This window comes from Drosophila serrata, unplaced genomic scaffold (assembly GCF_035046125.1).
Source record: "Drosophila serrata isolate PLE 108 unplaced genomic scaffold, ASM3504612v1 contig_276, whole genome shotgun sequence".
Lineage (NCBI taxonomy): Eukaryota > Metazoa > Arthropoda > Insecta > Diptera > Drosophilidae > Drosophila > Drosophila serrata.
This window is the reverse complement of record NW_028257174.1, coordinates 11,096,812-11,114,201: the sequence shown is the minus strand read 5'-3', so window position 1 is coordinate 11,114,201 and position 17,390 is coordinate 11,096,812. Positions and strand designations below refer to the sequence as shown.

At 39.7% G+C, this 17,390-nt stretch overlaps 3 protein-coding genes across 6 annotated transcripts in view; 1 reads left to right on the top strand and 2 right to left on the bottom strand.

Annotated features, from left to right (window-relative positions):
- Window positions 1-17,390, top strand: part of f (espin protein forked) — an 83,406-nt gene that overhangs the window by 36,153 nt on the left and 29,863 nt on the right. For 2 of the 4 annotated variants that reach the window (XM_086836486.1, XM_086836489.1), the window contains exon 2: window positions 7,636-8,631. In XM_086836486.1, the coding sequence (XP_086692612.1) occupies window positions 7,667-8,631 (965 nt within the window). In that variant the 5' untranslated portion in view covers window positions 7,636-7,666. Of the gene's footprint in view, window positions 1-7,597; window positions 8,632-17,390 lie in introns of those variants that run through there. The other 2 variants (XM_020949820.2, XM_020949819.2) reach the window with 1 other exon arrangement.
- On the bottom strand, window positions 439-5,832 carry LOC110181684 (ATP-dependent RNA helicase DHX29). Its single transcript, XM_020949525.2, has 3 exons — window positions 5,050-5,832; window positions 4,572-4,779; window positions 439-4,495 (listed from the first exon to the last, which is right to left on the bottom strand). The coding sequence occupies exons 1-3, from the start codon at window positions 5,722-5,724 to the stop codon at window positions 2,472-2,474; spliced, it is 2,907 nt and encodes a 968-aa protein (XP_020805184.2). The 5' UTR covers window positions 5,725-5,832; the 3' UTR covers window positions 439-2,471.
- Window positions 6,566-7,508, bottom strand: LOC110181855 (uncharacterized protein C9orf85 homolog). The gene is made up of 2 exons (XM_020949773.2): window positions 7,371-7,508; window positions 6,566-7,303 (listed from the first exon to the last, which is right to left on the bottom strand). Exon 2 carries the CDS (start codon window positions 7,283-7,285, stop codon window positions 6,581-6,583), a length of 705 nt encoding a protein of 234 aa, XP_020805432.2. The 5' UTR covers window positions 7,286-7,303; window positions 7,371-7,508; the 3' UTR covers window positions 6,566-6,580.

The following is a 17,390-nucleotide window of genomic DNA, read 5'->3' as shown; positions in this document are numbered from 1 at the left end:
CATTAGTCCGGGCTATTTGACTTCATTTGATTTCGAGAGCACATAGCTGAGGAGATTGCAGCCGCTACAATTGCTAGCCCGGAGTTCATTGACAATGGCCACCGCCGCCAAGTCATCTGGGAAAAATTGATTTGCTGCATTTTCATAGCCATACGCTCGTCTCCTCCTACTCCTGCTTCTCTGGAATTTTCCGTTAGCCGCCCAAATTGCGGAAAAGTGTGGAAGAATCTATGGAAAACTGCAACTGCATCTGTGATTTCCCGCAATTCCCACTGATGAGTCAAAAGATTATTATAGCCGCAGCTTCAATTGCCAGGTTTTCTTCTTTTCTTTTTTTTTTTGCGGTGGCAAGAATTGGCCAAATCATCTGGCGGACTTCTGTGCTTTTCATCATCAGACTGCGGAAAATCTGCAAAACAAATTGATTTACAACTCTGATTGATTTTCAAACATCTAATATATGTTATGTACTTTTATTTCGAAAAAAATTCTACTTGTAGTTTTAGGTACATTAAAAATACTTCACATTTAGCCGTATATTTTATTATTTAAAATATTTATATATTCATCTTTAAAGTCTTAGCTTTGAAGTATAGGAAAACTTCTAAATAAAGTCTTTTGTTGCCATTTATTTTATTCTTTTTAAAACTATATATATACTCATCTTTAAATTCTAAACTTTAAATGGCCAAACTCTTAAATAAAGTCTTTTGATTTGCATTTATAATTGTGCAAGAAATAGGCAAATTTTTAATATTTTTACAGTTTTCAATTAAATTATTCTATTAGCCAATTCAATCTTAACAACTGAGTGGTAAAAAATCTGTTTCTAGACTCTCATTAACATTTCTAAGTATTTAATAATTTTTTTTTTTTAACTTTTTCTATTATGTTTTTGAAAAACAAGTAAATTTAAAATTTTAAAATTTTAGTCCGAAATTATTTAAACTTTCTTTAAAACTTACAAGAATATTTAAATTTGTGCAAAATTCTTTAGTTAAAATTCTTAAAAAGCATAATGTAAAAGTGTGTCTGTGACACTTATATACAATTTTGGTAAAGACAGTCTACAATGTTACACAGGCGACATATTCCACTTAATCTTAATTAAACTATTTATTTAAATATACTTAATTGTAGATATATATATATATATATATATTCATCGGAAGAGATATTGAATAGATCTTAAGGAATGTCATTCAATTAATTTTCTAGAGCAATTTCCTCTCGGTTAGGGCCAGCGATTGGCAATGCTCTCACCCAACCTTCAAAGACATCGCTCAAAGAGCCACAATAAACCGAAAAATAACAAATTAATTTCACTTTCTTTGCAGTAAGCTGCCCCTGTCTTTTGTTGCTATCTTTTTTTTCTTATTTTTTTGCTTCACCTGGTGTCTCTTTCTTTATATATTTTACTCTTTTTTTCATGTTGTATGTTGCCATTGTTGCTGCTGCAGCGACAAGCCCGACTTCAGGTTTATTGACTGCGTTGTCTGTGCAATTAACCATAGTTTTTTAGTTTTTTTCTCCTCCACTCTTGTTTGCGCCTGAATGGGCAGTGGGAGGCGGCAGGTGGGGCTGCCAAGGCAGGTGGGACAGGTGGCAGTGGAGCATAAACGTCAGCTTTTGATGCTTGCCATGGCCCAATGCACCGCAGGGCGGCAACTTTGCAACCTGCAACTTGCCTACTTGCTACTTGCAACCTGCAGCCTGACTTTGACACCGACACCGACACCGTGCCGCGTCTCGTGGCACACATATTTTCACCCAGCAATTAGGGAGTGGTCGTAATTGCAATTTCCAAATGAAATTAATATTTTTGGTTATGGTTTGTGTCTTTTTTACTTCTTTGTTTCATCTGTAGTTTTCCCTGTGTGTTTCCAGTGTGTCTAAAGCCAGCCTACAGTGCGTTTCAAAGCTAAAAATGTGCTATATATATACATATATATACTATTCGTATCAGTTAATACCATTTGTAATATAAAATAAGAGGAGCTTTAATGTATACTAAGGTGTCAATGTAATGGTAGTGCCTTCTCCTACAATATATATATATATATCACAAAATTCGAGATAATCATTGTTCAATGTACAGCCTTTTTCAATAATTTGTGTTTTAATATTTTAAGGTGTTGAAACGCCAAGAAAAAGTCGAGGCTAAGTGTCTCATCCACAGCTTAAACCTAATCTTAGGAAAAAGGTATGAAGGTGCTGGGAAAATGTATAATATATAAACCATCAAGCTAAGTAAATGTAGCTATGTCTTATGATCAGGTACGATAGTCTGCTGTCCGTCTGTCGTCTTGGGCTTTTGAAACGCACTGTACCTTATTTGTGGCAAAAAAGAGGAAATAGTGTGTTTGTGTAATATTTGGAATAGTACGATAAGCCTCTTCTTGGCTCAGAGATCTTCGATCTCCGATCTTCGATCTCCGATCTTCGCTCTTCCTTCCCGCTCTTGACTCCGCCTAAGCATTATCACAGTTGACGAACTCGTTGGGAGGGTCCTTTGCCATCGACTCCATTAGTTTATGGACCAATTCCCGACCGAACCACTGGCCCGCGTTGTTCAACTTGCGCGTCTCCACCAATTCGGTCACCTCCCGCCCCATCAGCTCACGCAGTCGCAGCAGCTGCTGTCCTAACTCAGTGGAGCAATTGAGACGGACCCAGTCGTCCAGGCATAGCTTTGAGGTCTTGGAGTTACGTTGCTCCAGTCGAACGTTCTTGCCGCCAACCAGAGCCACCATCAGGCTGCTCACCAGTGTTGTGTTCTCCACGATGCAGCGGTGGTCAGCGTTGCGAACTTTCTCCACATACAATATCCATTCGTTGGGCACGGACAGTAGTTTATTTTTGCCCAGCAGACAGGAGTTGCGCGACAAATGCATGCAACTATCACCGTCGCCCACCAGCTGGCACTTCCTGTCTTTGTCCACGAACACCACCTTCGGATAGAGGCCGGCAGTGAGGGCCAAACGTACCATATCCATGTCGTCGTCAAAGCAGCAGGCCAATGTTTCGGTGGCCATGGTGAGTTGGAAAATACGGCGTATCACATCGCGCAACGTACTCACCGACGAGACAAACATCTCCATGGAGGCACGGCACAAAAAATTCTTCTCGCAAAAGGTGTCCAAATCCTTGCGGCTCGAGCTAGTAAAGTCCGCGTAGAGCTTCAAAACGGCCAGTGAATCGCTCAAAGTGGTGCCGGCAAACAGGGTGCGAGAGTTCTGCGAGGTTGGCTTCTTGTTGCGATCCGAGGGAAGCACGAAAGGATCCCTTACCGAGTGATAGGCGGCAACAATTGCCACGCTCCCAAAGCAACCAAAATACAGGGAATAAATCAGGCACTTGCCTAGCTGAACGTTCAGCGGTAGTTCGGCAATGATGCGGCCGAGTGTTGTAATCTGTTCGTCAGATTCATTAAGGACACCCAGGATCTGGAGTCGAGAACAAGCCTGCACGACGGCCTCCGGCTGTGGCGGATCCAGGGCCATGGACAAATATTTGGCAATCTTCTCCTCTGGAGCGGCTATCTTGGTCATCAGGCAGATTTCGTCGAGCGTGCGACGCCTGATCTCGGGAATCGGATAGTCACTCATGTTGGAGAAACGTTCACTGCAGTAGAGGCGATAGCAAATGCCGTGGCACAAGCGACCCGCTCGGCCCGCCCGCTGCTGGGCATCCGCCTTCGAGATCCACGTCGTGCACAACTGTGAGGCATCCGAGGCGGCATCGTGGGTATTCATCTTGGCGCGACCCGCATCGATTACGTAGAGCAAGTCGGGAATAGTGATCGATGTCTGACTTATGTTCGTACTCAGTATCACCTTCAGTTGCTCGGGATAGATCTGGAAGGCCTTGCGCATCTCGTTGCTCTCAACCTGGCTGTGCAGCAGCAATATTTTCATCTTCTCCTTGGGCAGGCAAATTTCCATGCGATCCATCAGCATGATAATGTCATAGTAGCCAGGAAGGAATACAATCACCGCTCCCTTCTCACCCGAACGCATCAGCAGCTCCAGCAGGGAGACTATCAGATTATTGTCAATATCGGGATCTGCCTCGTTGCGATTGTAGTTGTAGGCGGCCAGCAGTTCAGCGGCATCTTCTTTGCCCGTAATCTCACCAAAGTAATCCTCCATCTTCCAGTTCATATAGCCAGTCACATGAAGGATCTCCTCCATGTGCCAGATCCTTACGCCGAAGCTGCGTCCTTCCACACTCAAAACGGTGGCCCTGCCAAAGTAAGCGGACAAGGCTTCCAGATCCATTGTGGCTGACATGAGCACCAGCCGGAGATGGGGATTATTTTCCAACTCTAGCTTGGTAGCGAGCAGTAAAAAGTCCGTATCCAAGTCTCGCTCGTGCACCTCGTCGATAATCAAATGAGTGGTGTTCTTCAAGAGAGCCTTACCCGCCATGGCAATGGCGCGCAACAGACATCCGCTGGTGGTCAGCGAGAGAACAGTGTTCCTGCTGCATTTCTCTGATGGTGATTAAAGAGGGAGAGGGAGAGAGTAAATAACAATGCCTGATGATGATGAGCTTGGTTGGTTACTCACTGTTCATGCGGATCTGGTAGCCCACTGTGGCGCCCGGTGTCTCGCCGCGCTCCTTGGCAATGCGCTCGGAAACGCATATGGCCGCCATGCGACGCGGCTGACTGATCACGATCCTTACAGGAGTACGATGCTTAGCGGCCCATTCGAGAATGTACTGGGGCACCTGGGTGGATTTGCCCGAGCCGGTGGCTCCTTGGATAATCAAAACCTGTGCAAGGGAATTTATACATAAGTGGCAGTAGTGGAACATGGGAAAGTTAATTGGATATATAAAAAACTTGAATAATCTAATATTCTTTTAGTGAAGCTATAAGTTTAGTTCATGTTGCTGATATCCTACTTAATCTTTATACACATACATAAGCATGTCAGTTGTCCAATTTGACAACTTTGCAACGTTTCTTGTATGTCAATGTCAATGTTGCAAGTTATTGCTTGGAATTATAAAATGAGCCATCAAAGCTATTATTTTTTTTACCTGCTCGCGTTCCATTACGCTGAGAATCTTCGATCGATGTCCGTATATTGGCAAGTTCTGACGATCCTGTGCAATCAATCGGTTACGGTTGCTCGGCTCCGGTGGCACAAGCTTCTGGCCAACCAGCCCATAGTTGCTGGGCCGGCTATAAATGCTGGTGAGGTGCCATTCGTGGTCGCGGCGGAACGTTCGCGTTTCACCAGCCAGCAGACTATCCAACTGCGGCTGCGCCTGCTTAAGTATCTCAATCGTCTGGGGACTGATCAAAAGATAAGCCCGTGCCAGATCTTCGTGGTTATCACGGACAGATTGCGGAGGAATCGTCATAGTGAGTACGCGTGCATAGTCCGGTCCCTTGCTGACCGTCTTCAGACCCATGGACAGGGCTATGCGGTGGACTTGGATGCGCTCTGCTTTGGACAGACCATGAAGCTGCTTCACCTGTTCCCCGCTATACACGAAATCGGTGACGATTTGGCGTAGTGCTCTCACCTCCTGCCTGCCGAGCGGCTGTCCGGCGTCACCCTTTGCGGCTTTCGGCTTACCATTTTCTTCGGCCATCGGCGGATTCACGTGCTGCTCGCCATTGGGCTCTGTGGGCACGGGAACCGCGTTCTTTTTGTTGCGCCGGCGTCGACCCCTACCAGCTCCAGCTCCAGCCCCGCTGTCTGCCATCACGCACCAACGGATTTTCAATTATTTTCCGGAACTTGGCGAAGTTTTCCAACCGCTTGTTACGACCAGAGTGACCACACAGAATTTTGACTTGTCAAACTTAAATGTACTGAAAAACGGCATACACTAAAAGTGGGAGACTTGGCCAAGGCAATTGGAGAGATTTTTCGAGACTACTTTTAGCTTATATTCAAACCCTGAAATGTGTTAAATATTTCAGGTTATTTAATTTTAAATTTTAAATTTTTTTAAACCTAATAGTGTTCGCGACTGTTTTAAGTTGTTTCCCTAGGTCTTAACTATCATTTACTGTTCATGACAATATTTCATTATAGTTCTTATATTTTCTATTTCGTCATATTAAAACCTTATATTTCCGCTTATTTTGAAATAATTAGCTTTGAAAACCACGAAACTATGCAATGCTTTCAGTGGAACTTTAAGTCTTTAAAGCTTTAGAATATTTTTGCTAGATTTTGAAATTAAGAGAACATGCTATCTCCCTCATTTTCGCTGCTAAAGATTAAACATTAAGTTTTTAAGTACAAAAATATTATATTTTTGTGTATTTTTGAGGATTTATAAAAAAAAAAAGGTTTCTGTACTTTTGATTTCCGGCTTGAATGGCATTTTGTTTCTTTCTCTTTTTATTTCAAATCCAATCCAAGAACATCTTCATTATTGGGTTCCTCGTTGTATTCAGTGTTTAGGAGCTCCATATTTTCCTTAATACACAACTGGAGTGTACTCTTTGCTCTCCACCTGCTCCTCCTCCTCTAAAACAAGCTCACAGCCAGCTCCTTGGCCTTATCACATTCACCACAGAGAGGTAGAGACAAGGTTCTGTATTAAATGTTTATTTCGCCTTGGTGGGTTTCTTCTGTGTCTTCTCCTCCTCTTCGTCGCTCTCATCTTCTTCCTCCTCCTCCTCCTCTTCTGCCTCGGAATCGAACTCCGAGTCCTCATCCTCATCGTCGTCGTCAAAGTCCTCATCGTCCTCCTCGGCCAGATTCAGTTGCTTGATCTTGTCTAGCAGCTCGTCACGCGTGTGTGCCACCCGCTTGGCCTTCTCCTCAGCCTCCAGTTCCTGTTCGTCCTGCTCGGCGGGCGGTTGCTTCTTGCCCTTCTGCATGTAGCGCAGGAAGGCACGGCGCTTGCGTTCCGAAAAGGACTTGATCAGGCGATCCATCTCAACCTGCAGCAGTTGCTCCTCGCGGGGCGTTGGTCCAGCTGCTTCGATGGACACCTCGTCGGCGGACTTGAGGCACTTGGCGCAACACTTGGCCTTGACGGCGCAATCCTTACAGATAACATGGTACGCCTTGCGCACCGTCCGCTGGTGGCAGTGGGCACAGGTCTTGGCCTGGGTCAGCGGCTTGTACTTCTTGTATTTGATCTTCCACTCGATCTGTTCCTTGCACCGCTGGCACACGGTGGACACGTGCATGGCATTCAGACGGATCTGCTGCGGCGTCTTGTCATGCAGATCGTTCTTGAAGACGAACCGATTTTTGTGTTTCTGTGCACGTGTGCGACTCACATTGCCGCGCTGGCTGCTCATCTTTGTACTAGCTGGGTTCTGTAACAGATTAGCGGTTAGCTTGGACGCTAGGCTCTAGGTTATTTACATGTTTAGCTTCATTTACCCGTTTTAACTAGGCTAATTTGATCACAGACAAAAATATGTTTTTGCGATTCGTAATTTACAATGCAGTGCTAGTGTGACTGTGGTGCATAATATAAGATGTGCTAAAAATTACCATCACCAAAGCATGAGGCTTGTGAGGGGTTGGAAACTCCGCTCTCGAGCTAAATCTCCAAATGGGGTGGTGAACCCCGCTGACTTTTAGCTTTGACTCAAACCAGTTGCAAAGTAAAATTTTTAAAATGTCACTCATTGTTTTATTGCAGAATTTAGTGATTTGCTCTGCCCCATGTCGTTATGCGCGACCTGAAGCAGCGCCTCTTTGACCTGCTGCGCTCCGGCGGCAACAATAACAGCAATAACAGCGGCCACAACAATGGAAGTCACAGCAATAGCCACCATCACACACAACACGGCCATCACGTGCCGCCGCCCGCCCAGAAACCCAAGAAATTGCACGAATACACCGCCGCCGACTGCAATGCAGCCTTCCTGCGTAAGTACCATGATCTTAGCATTAGCAGGGATCGCGAATTGGACCGGGAGCGTGATCGTGAGCGGGATCGAGAGCGAGAGCGGACGGCACCGGGCACGGGAGCTGCTCTTGGCGCCGGCCAGGTGCCCAATGTGATCTACTTCAACGAGAACCTCTCCATGGCCAGCAAGTACAGTGTCCGTCCCTTTCCGCTCACCCGCTATCCCTCCTGTCCGCTGAGCAGCTTTGGGGCTTCTCAGAACGGGGGACGCGGCAACGAGGGCAGTGCCGGCAGCAGCCTCGGAGAGGATGACGAGGAGGAAGAGGAGGAGGCAGAGGAGACCGAGTACTTTTGCTCCGACGAGGATCAGAGTAGTCACAATCGAACCCTAAAGCTGCGACATCGTCACGATCACGAGCGTGAGATGGACATGGCCGCCGAGCGGGAGGATCGGGACCAAGATATGGAGGACGACGACGACCCGGCCGAGTCGCAGTTGGACTCCTTTTGCACTTTATGCACCTCCACGTTCAGCTACAACAAATGCTGTCGCTTCTGCGAGAACTCGCTGTGCGGCTCCAAGTGCAACTCGGAGCGGGGATCGCACGCCAGCCGGATGAGTCGCATCAGTCAGATCAGCCGGAATATGAATGTGGCAGCGAATGGTTTTTCCGCCGACTCGGACTTTGATCCGCACCAGCAACAGCAACAGCAACAGCAACTGCACCACAGATTCGGAGGCAGCATGAGGATGCTGTCCAACCATCATCAGCCAGCGGCCATTAGGTGAGTTGATGCTCAAGGAGCTTTATAACAAGTTTAATAATAGATATAAACAGTAATTAAATAGGAAAGTTTATTAAAAATAAGTATAGGGATCAAGTCCTAGTATACTTTTACTTTAATTATTTACATTAATTTTAACAAGGGAGCTTGCAAATTCAAAGTTCTTGACAGTTTTTCGGGAAAGTACGTATCTCTAAGGATTCGGATAATCTATTTTCGCACGTCCTGCTTCGTTTATTAAAAAATTAAATTAGTAAATTAGCTACGGACCTGAGATTTAATGTCCATCTATGCTTTAATTTAAAGATATATATAATATCTTATTAGGCTGTTTTATATATTTATTATACCCTTTGCAGTGTATCATAATTTTATTTAAAAGCTCACAACGTACTGAAGGAGTCATTTCCGACCCTATAAAATATATATATTCTTGATCAGCGTTAACAGGCGAATTGATCTATGTAGCTAACTTAGGATGAATAAAAAATATTATGATTCTTTTCGAAAAATGTAAGGGGTTACATCGTTAAAATTGCAAAAAAAAACTTCAACAAAAAATTAATTTTTTTTACACTTCAAATTGAGTATGCAGATTTATTAAGATACAACAAAATAACATAGGACCGTTTTCCGATTTAAAATTAGTGCTTTTTTGGCCTAGTTGTGACATTTTTAAACGTTGATTAGTCAATAAAAATTGTCATATAAAATTATTGATAAATATCGACTTATAATTTTAGTCAAAAGCTGGAAACTCAGTGAAGGAATCTTTTGCGACCCTATAAATCATATATATTATTGATCAGCATCAACAGCCAAATCGATCTAGCTAACTTAGGATGATTAAAAATGATTATAATTTTTTCCGATATTTTTAAAGGGGTTACATCGTTAAAATTGAAAAAAAAAAATTCAACAAAAAATTTATTTCTTTTACATTTAAAATTGAGTATGCAGATTTATTAAGCTACAAAAAAATAACATAGGACCGTTTTCCGAATCAAAATTAATGCAATTTTGGCTGAGTTATGGGAATTTTAAACGTTGATTAGTCAATAAAAATGGTCATATAGAATTATTGATAAATATCAGCTTATAATTTTAGTCAAAAGCTTTGAAACTCAGTGAAGGAATCATATATGGGTTAGTGAATATATTCAATTAAAATATTAAGAAATTTCATAAGACATCAAATTAAAATTAAAGAAATTTTAATGCTTCGCTTAGGAAACATGGGATTTGAGAAATTCCTTACTCAATTTAAAAAATTAATATAAAATAATTCGTAAAGTATGGTAGAGAGATGAACCCCTGGGGAAATGCCTTGAAATCAATTGTACAAAATTGAAAATAAAGCCATTGAGAAATCATTGATAATTAACATTTTGTGGCAATTTGGAGCGAGAGAGTTCATGCAATGTTGGCACATAATCAAGCGATTTAATTTCGATCGATTGCCATTCGATGCACTCAATGAACTCTCGGCTTGAACCTGGAATTGGCCAAGACGGACAGATGGACCGGGGACAAAGTAAACACATCGTAAATCGTAAATCGTAACGCCAAGCGATGCGGCTTCATTAGCGTTGATTGCCAACGAAGTGTCTTGATAATTCTATTAAATTGCATTGTCCATCGATGGCTAATTAGCCATAAGTCTTTGATTGATTGCATTTAAATGAGCTACGAGAGAGCGAGAGCAACGAACGACTTGGAAACAATTATGCATAAAGAAAAAATAAAAAAATGTAAAAAAAAACACCTTAAACTGGCCATAAACAACCGTTAGCGATGAGGTTTCCGCGCATGACGCGCCGCCAGCTTGACCATAAAAAAGCATAAATTCTATTGAATAAAATTATACCTACCACAGCAAACGGGCAACAGTGGCGGCGTCGGCAAACAAGTGAAGATGAAGAAAAAAATTCCATCGAGCTAGAAAAAGTCTAGTAAATGTGCAAAAAGCGCATCGAAAATCAACTAAACACAACTGAGACGCATACTCTATATGCCTTGCAATACACGAGCAAGATGTGATGTTTACATCAAATAGCAGTTAAGAACTTCTTGAAGCCGAAGCGGGAGATGCCCTTACTTAAGCAAGAAAGAGCTGCACTAAAATTCACTACGATCTTGAGCCTAAACATGGCTTATATGCTTTGGAAAGCCTGAAAACCTATTCTTTATTAACAGCATCTTTATATTTTGTATATAAATTAATTTAATATTATTTATCAACTAACTAGTAAAAGCTTTACACTTTATTGAGTACTTAGAATACCCTATAATTTATAGAGTATGCTGGCAAGAAGAAGGCCCGGCCTGGCCAAGAGCTTTCTCGCTCGGCACTTCTTTGGGGTCCGCTGCTTTTGGCTTTTACATTTCTTTGGCGACCGCTGGCCAAGCTGGTCTACATCTCTCTACCCCTCTCCCTCTCTCTCGCGCTCTCTCTCTCTCTCTTTCTCTGAAAGCCACTCCATCTCTTTCTCTTTCTCCTGCTCTGCTGCTCACTGGCTGAGCCAAAGACTGGAGATTGAAGACTGCAGACTGCAGACCGGGGACTCAAACAAGCCGCGACCATTGTTCGCTCAGCACGTGCCGCGCTCCTCGAAAAACACCGACGTTTACCGCAAGCAAAACAAAAGACTTGACCAAAAAAAGTAAATAAATATTGTGAGAAAACACAAACTTGAATTCCAAACAAACAAAAGACTTGGAGACTTTAACAATTAATATTTTATAGACGAAACTGCAGTTGAGAAAAGTGCAAAATAGTTGTTATTATCTATAGTTGTTTTTTTTTTCAATTTACTTTTGAACATGGAAAACTATAGTGCTGCAAGCATGTGCTTTAAGTTGTGACTGTGCGTTTTGTTTGTGTGTTTTTGTGTGTGTGTGTGGAATCAATCAATCAATCAATCAGTTGATCCATCACTTTTGGTGATTATAGCAGCTGACCAGAGGATATGCTGTGCGGTGAGTTCTAAATTCCAATGAGAGATAGATAATGATTTTGCAATTTTATGCCAACAATTTTGGGGCTTAATAATAAAAACCTAAGCTATTAGATACCTTTATTTTTCTTAGTCGGATATATAATGAACTTGAGAGTAGAATAATAATTTTCTGTTTAATTTGTTGCATTTTAATATTGTTTATATTATTGCAATTGATTTTAAGATACTTACAATAACTTTGAATAGAGAAAACAAAGTTCTTATAGTTCTTAATATATATATATTTTTATATATTCTTTGTTATACATTGAATATTTAATATTTAATGTATAAATTACATGTTCCATTAAATACATTCAAGAAACGAATGTTTACTGCATAGTTTTCAAAAGATTTTGTATGATACTATGTATGACATTTCAAGGAGCCAATAAAGCAAAGGTTTAAAATATGGCTTTAATCAATTAATACCTGTTAAAAATCAACAAAACAAGAACCTTTTTTGAATGATAGTTTACTCTTTGATTTCTATAACACCCTCTTAAAATAAATCCTAGTTTCCATCTGACAAAATCTAAGGTAAAGTTCCTTAAGTTAACCCAAAGATTATATTATATTATCCACTTCTTCTCTTAATATTAAGAACTAAAGAACCTTTTGGCTCGTAACTCTTCAGACTCTCTGCTATTTATATAAAAATCTTCCATGCTTGGGGCAATGGAATATCAGCTTGAAATAACCAATCTGCGCATGAGCACGCATTGATGGCTTTCTCCGCGGAAAGAAAAAGACTCAAGACTCTTGGTGTATCATTTGCTGCGATTTGACTAAGTTATACAACCCTTTTTGGTCTGACTCCGATTATACGACTTGCTGCGATAATTACAACTCCGCCTGGCCTGAGTGCGAGTCTTGGTTCGTTTTTATTTTATTTTGGGTTTTGTAATGCGTTTATGTGCAACGTGCAGTTCGTGATAAATGAACGGGCTAGACTTGGAGTCGGTATCCATATCCCCATATCCATATCTATGCCGACTGGCGTGAGTGGCGTAGAATCTGAAACAGAAATGGGTAATAATAAAACCGCATAAAATTGTATTTTGTTTCGGCATTGCACACACTCACTCACAGGCGTTCATTATGGCATGGCAATCGCAAAGAGCCTAATAATATTTCTTGCATTATATGCGATACCCTGCTGGAAAATTGGGTATTCTAGACAGTCTTAGAGGGTATCATTCACCATTGAATAAAATGTGGGAACTGTGCATAGGGTTAGGTAAATTATTTATTTACAATTTAATATTTATGAGGTTAAATTAGTATTTAGGGGTTTCTATTTTGATATTGATTTTTTGATATTTTGATATTTTTGATATTTTTTTTTGATATTTTAAAATTGAACTGAAATCAAATTATAGATGCTGTAGAATTAATGTAAACAGGGAGAATTTAATGCCTTGTTTAGTTTCATATATAAACTGAAATTTATAAATATATTTAAATCCATAAAATAAAAAAAGCTTGTTTTTATCTCAAAACTAGTATCTGATAACCGTTTGATACTTTCATAATTCAAAATATTTACATTTCTCTTATAAATAATCTCTTCAGCTGTACTCATGATTTTTATTATAATCAACTAATAAATAGTAATAATTTACCTTTTTTTTTGAGGGTATCTCAGTATTCGACTTGAAGTCAGTCAGCTTTTACTCTCCTTGCCACATTTTTTGTTTTGTTTGTTGCTCTGGCTCGGCTTTATTTTTGATGATTGCCTGCTGCTGCTGGCACATTTTCGGTTAATTCGATTTCAGCCTGGCTAATGATTCTGTGACTAATTCCAGAGCCAAAGCCAATCAAATTGAGATTATCTTCTGGAGAGGGGCTGGTCGATTTCCTGCGAGGATAATTAGCTGCAGTTGGAAATCGATTGAAATCGAGCTGTGTTAACACTTGAATGGTACCATTATTTTGTTTTTTTTTTTATTATTTATTTTGTGTAATTTATGATACACTTGCGTTAATTAGCCACGCTTTTTCTGGTTTTCAAATTGAATTTTGTCTAAAAATAAGCAAAGCCAAAAAAAAAATCAGCCAAGGAAAAGTGAAATTTTCGTTTATCGGTTGCTCTCGGGGAACTTGTTTCTTTATTTTTTGTATTTGTTGCTGTAGTTGTAGTTGTAGTTGTGCTCCAGAGAGGGGAATCCCCGCCAGGCAGTCATCATCCTTTTGCTTTCGTTTCCAGACGCCAAGGCGCTACTCTATACACACACACATATGTATATGTATATACTACTGGGTGTTAGCCAATCTCGGAGTGCGGTCAACAACCGGCTGCTTGGCTTGTTGCAGTTGCAACTTTCCACCAAAGTCGATTATTAAGGCAACCGTTTACATACGACATTTTTTTTTCTGGCAAAACACCGCGTCGCGTCGGCATTTTCATGTTTTTTCTTTCAACGCTTCATCTTGGCTTTTGCTTTGAACGGGTTTCGATCCCACCAACCCATCCCACCTTCCCAATGTCGCCAGTTGTAATTGGCCATTTGTCCAAGAGTGCTTCGCCTTCTCCAATTTGGCCAAGACCTGCACGCATTTGGTCATTAGAAGAGTGCAGAAAGCCAAAGCCAAGCCATAAATTCATCGGGTTCATTGATGCTTGGCAGCTGGGACAGACTCATTAATCTAAACCTGAACGGAATCCATTTGAATTTCTACAAATTTGACAGCGAATTAAAGATATATAAATCAGTTAAGTTGGTGCAGTTTTTTTATACTGAAAGTTATTTATATTAATATAATATGTGAAATATCACCTTTAGTTTCTTTATGAATTGTGAAAATAATGGATAATAGAATAGAAGTCCATTAGACACCTCTTTTTTTTCTGAATTCTCTCCTATGTCATCACCTGGATCACTGCCGTTGACACCTACTTTCCATTGTGTTTCTTATTAGTTTCTTGAAGGGAAATCCTCCTCGAAACTTAGCGTCTGGTGAAGGGCATTCACTTAAATGACCACTCTGCATATTCGTATTTGCATTCGTTCGAGTATTTACTCGGTTGTTGACTAACTTGCAGTCCACACTCCTAGCGGCAGGGCATTCACCGATCTCCCCCTTTGCGCCGACGACCTTGTCCCGCGACCTGTCACAACTCAGGTGAGGCGAGGCGAGGCTTGGCTTCAGGTGAGCGGACAGATGCAAATGGAGTCGGAGTTGGAGATGAAGCTGGAGCTGGAGATGCAGATTCGGATGGAGATGTGCGCCAACTAAAGGCAGATGTCTCGCCTTGTTTGCCCATTTTGTTGCCGTCTGATTGTTGGACAAATGTTTGCGGTTCGCTCTTCTCGGACTCTTGCCATGGCTTACTTTCACAGACTCACTTCATTTGAATCGCATGAATGAGTGATTGAATAGGTGCGATTTAGCATATGAATGACACGAGCGATGCAGAGAGCAATGGACACCAGAGCAGGTTCGTAGGTCCAAGGCAGGGAGAGAGTAACATGGAGAGGAAGAGCTTTAATGGCACTGGAAAAAATTAATTATAGCTTCTATAAATCTTTCATAAATGTTTTGCATTAACATCCATTTAATGTGGATCTTTTTGGGCGAAAGAGGGGAATGATTGCTGAGAGGCAGAAATTGAAATTAAAATTTAATAAATAAAATTACAAAAATTTAGTGGTGTCAATTCTACCATTATCCAAATTTCAAAATTCTTTATATTTATAAATTTTTAAATGATATATACATATATAGATTTATAAATCCAATAGAAATTAACACAAAAGGGCTTTCCGAATTGATATTAAATTTTTGGCTTTGTTAAAAATTGACCTGTAAAAAATAAATCATAAAAATATTGATAAATTTCAAGTAAAAGAATGTGAATATATCATATCTTCTTGACTGTATAATTTGGCTAAAAAGTCAGTTATTGCAAAAAGCGTTACATATTCGGATTCGTCTTTGAAATCTTAATTAGTTAATATTAAATTTATACAAATAATTGGAAAACAATTTTTGACCAATTTTTCAAAATTTCATAAGGTGTTACATTGTCAAAATTACCAACAAATTTAACCAAAAAATTAAATTTTTTGAAGTACTAAACTAAGTGTACAGATTTATAAATCTAATAAAAATTAGCATAGAAAAGCTTTCCGAAGTGAAATTAAAGCATTTTTGACTAAGTTATGAACGATTTTCCATTCCATTAATATTCATTTTAAATACTATAAATTGACTTTCTGATTCATACCTAACTTTTTATTTGTTTTTTTTATAATTTTACAAGCAAATATACATTACATATATTTTAAGATGTTTCTTTCACTGTTCTGCGTTTAATTTTAATGCAAATTTAGCTTACTGCAGAATTCTCTGTGGCTCAGTCTTGCTCTTCCCTTTCCCTTGATGGGTTCAGCACATTGACTTTTGCTTTCTAATTCTTTCTCTTCAACCCTTTTCTCTTGGCCAAAAGATCACGCACTCACGAAAGTGAAAACTTGACGCGATTCGATTCTCGGCCGCTCGAAATTTAAATTTGAATGACGGATGAGATGTGTGAGATTTTGGCTGCTTCGAACTCTCAACTGAAAATCGGATGAAATCGAAGCCAATGATCAAATGCCGTTAGATCGAATGCTACCTAGCGGTGTGTTCTTCTTTTGATAGGAAAGAAAAAAAAAAACACATGCCAGGGGGGAAAAATCAAACAAAAGGGCGAAAAGTAAAAGTATTTTTTATGAAAAGATTCAATATTTTACTTCCTTCCTTAGATTCAATATATTATATCAATAATTATTATTAAAATTTGTACTTCCTTCCTAAAAATAACTATATACTATATACCTAATTATTGTCAACGAAAAGCGCCCAAAGAACTATATACAAAACTTAAAACCCAAAAAGATAATATCACTTAGCTTTCCCAATTTTTTCAGGCCTCTTCAAATTTGTATTGCACAATTTTTGGCTGAAAATTCGTAATTAAATGGATCAAAGCCACAATTCATTTTCTTCTGTTGGCTTTTATTGCTCTACTATAGTGGCATTAGGCCTTTGTTGTTCAAAGTTGTGGTTTTTATGTTCATTTCCCATCCGTTACCTACAAAACCGTTTTCCAGCAGCTACCAGTAACCAGCGCCCCAAAAGAAATTATTTTTTCCATTTTTTATGGCTTTACCCTTCAAAATCACTGGAGCATTTGTCTGTATTTTGGTGATTTCAGGTGTTTTTTGGATTGTTTATTTTCATATATTTTGGGATAGTTGGACTACTTAATAGTTTGCCAGCCGTTAGGTGCGGTAAATAAAGCCCAAGATTGGGTCAGTGAAATTAATAACATTCAAATTGTTGAGTATTAACTTTATAAGGTGGTATTAACTATAATTAAAATTAGGTTTAGTGTATATTTTACCCTAAATTGAATATATATTTGGATATTAATAAATAAACACTAAATAAATGGTTTTAAATGGGTAGTTTTTATAGAAATCAAAGCAGATAATATACTTCGTATAAATTTCCAAGGAAATCTTACCTTAAATGTTATCCATTGATATTATTATCTTTAAAACCTGTCGAGCCATTCATTTTATTGAGCTAGCATTTAAATTGACTTTAATTGTTAAACTTTAAAGTTATCAACTTTATTTTGTTGGCACAAGGAAGTGCACTTTTGAATAGTCTTTTGTAGACAAGCCCACAAGTTGCCATTCTCTCAAAACAGTCTTTAAATCTAGCAAAAAAACCTGATGAAGAACCGTCTTTAAGGAATATATTTTA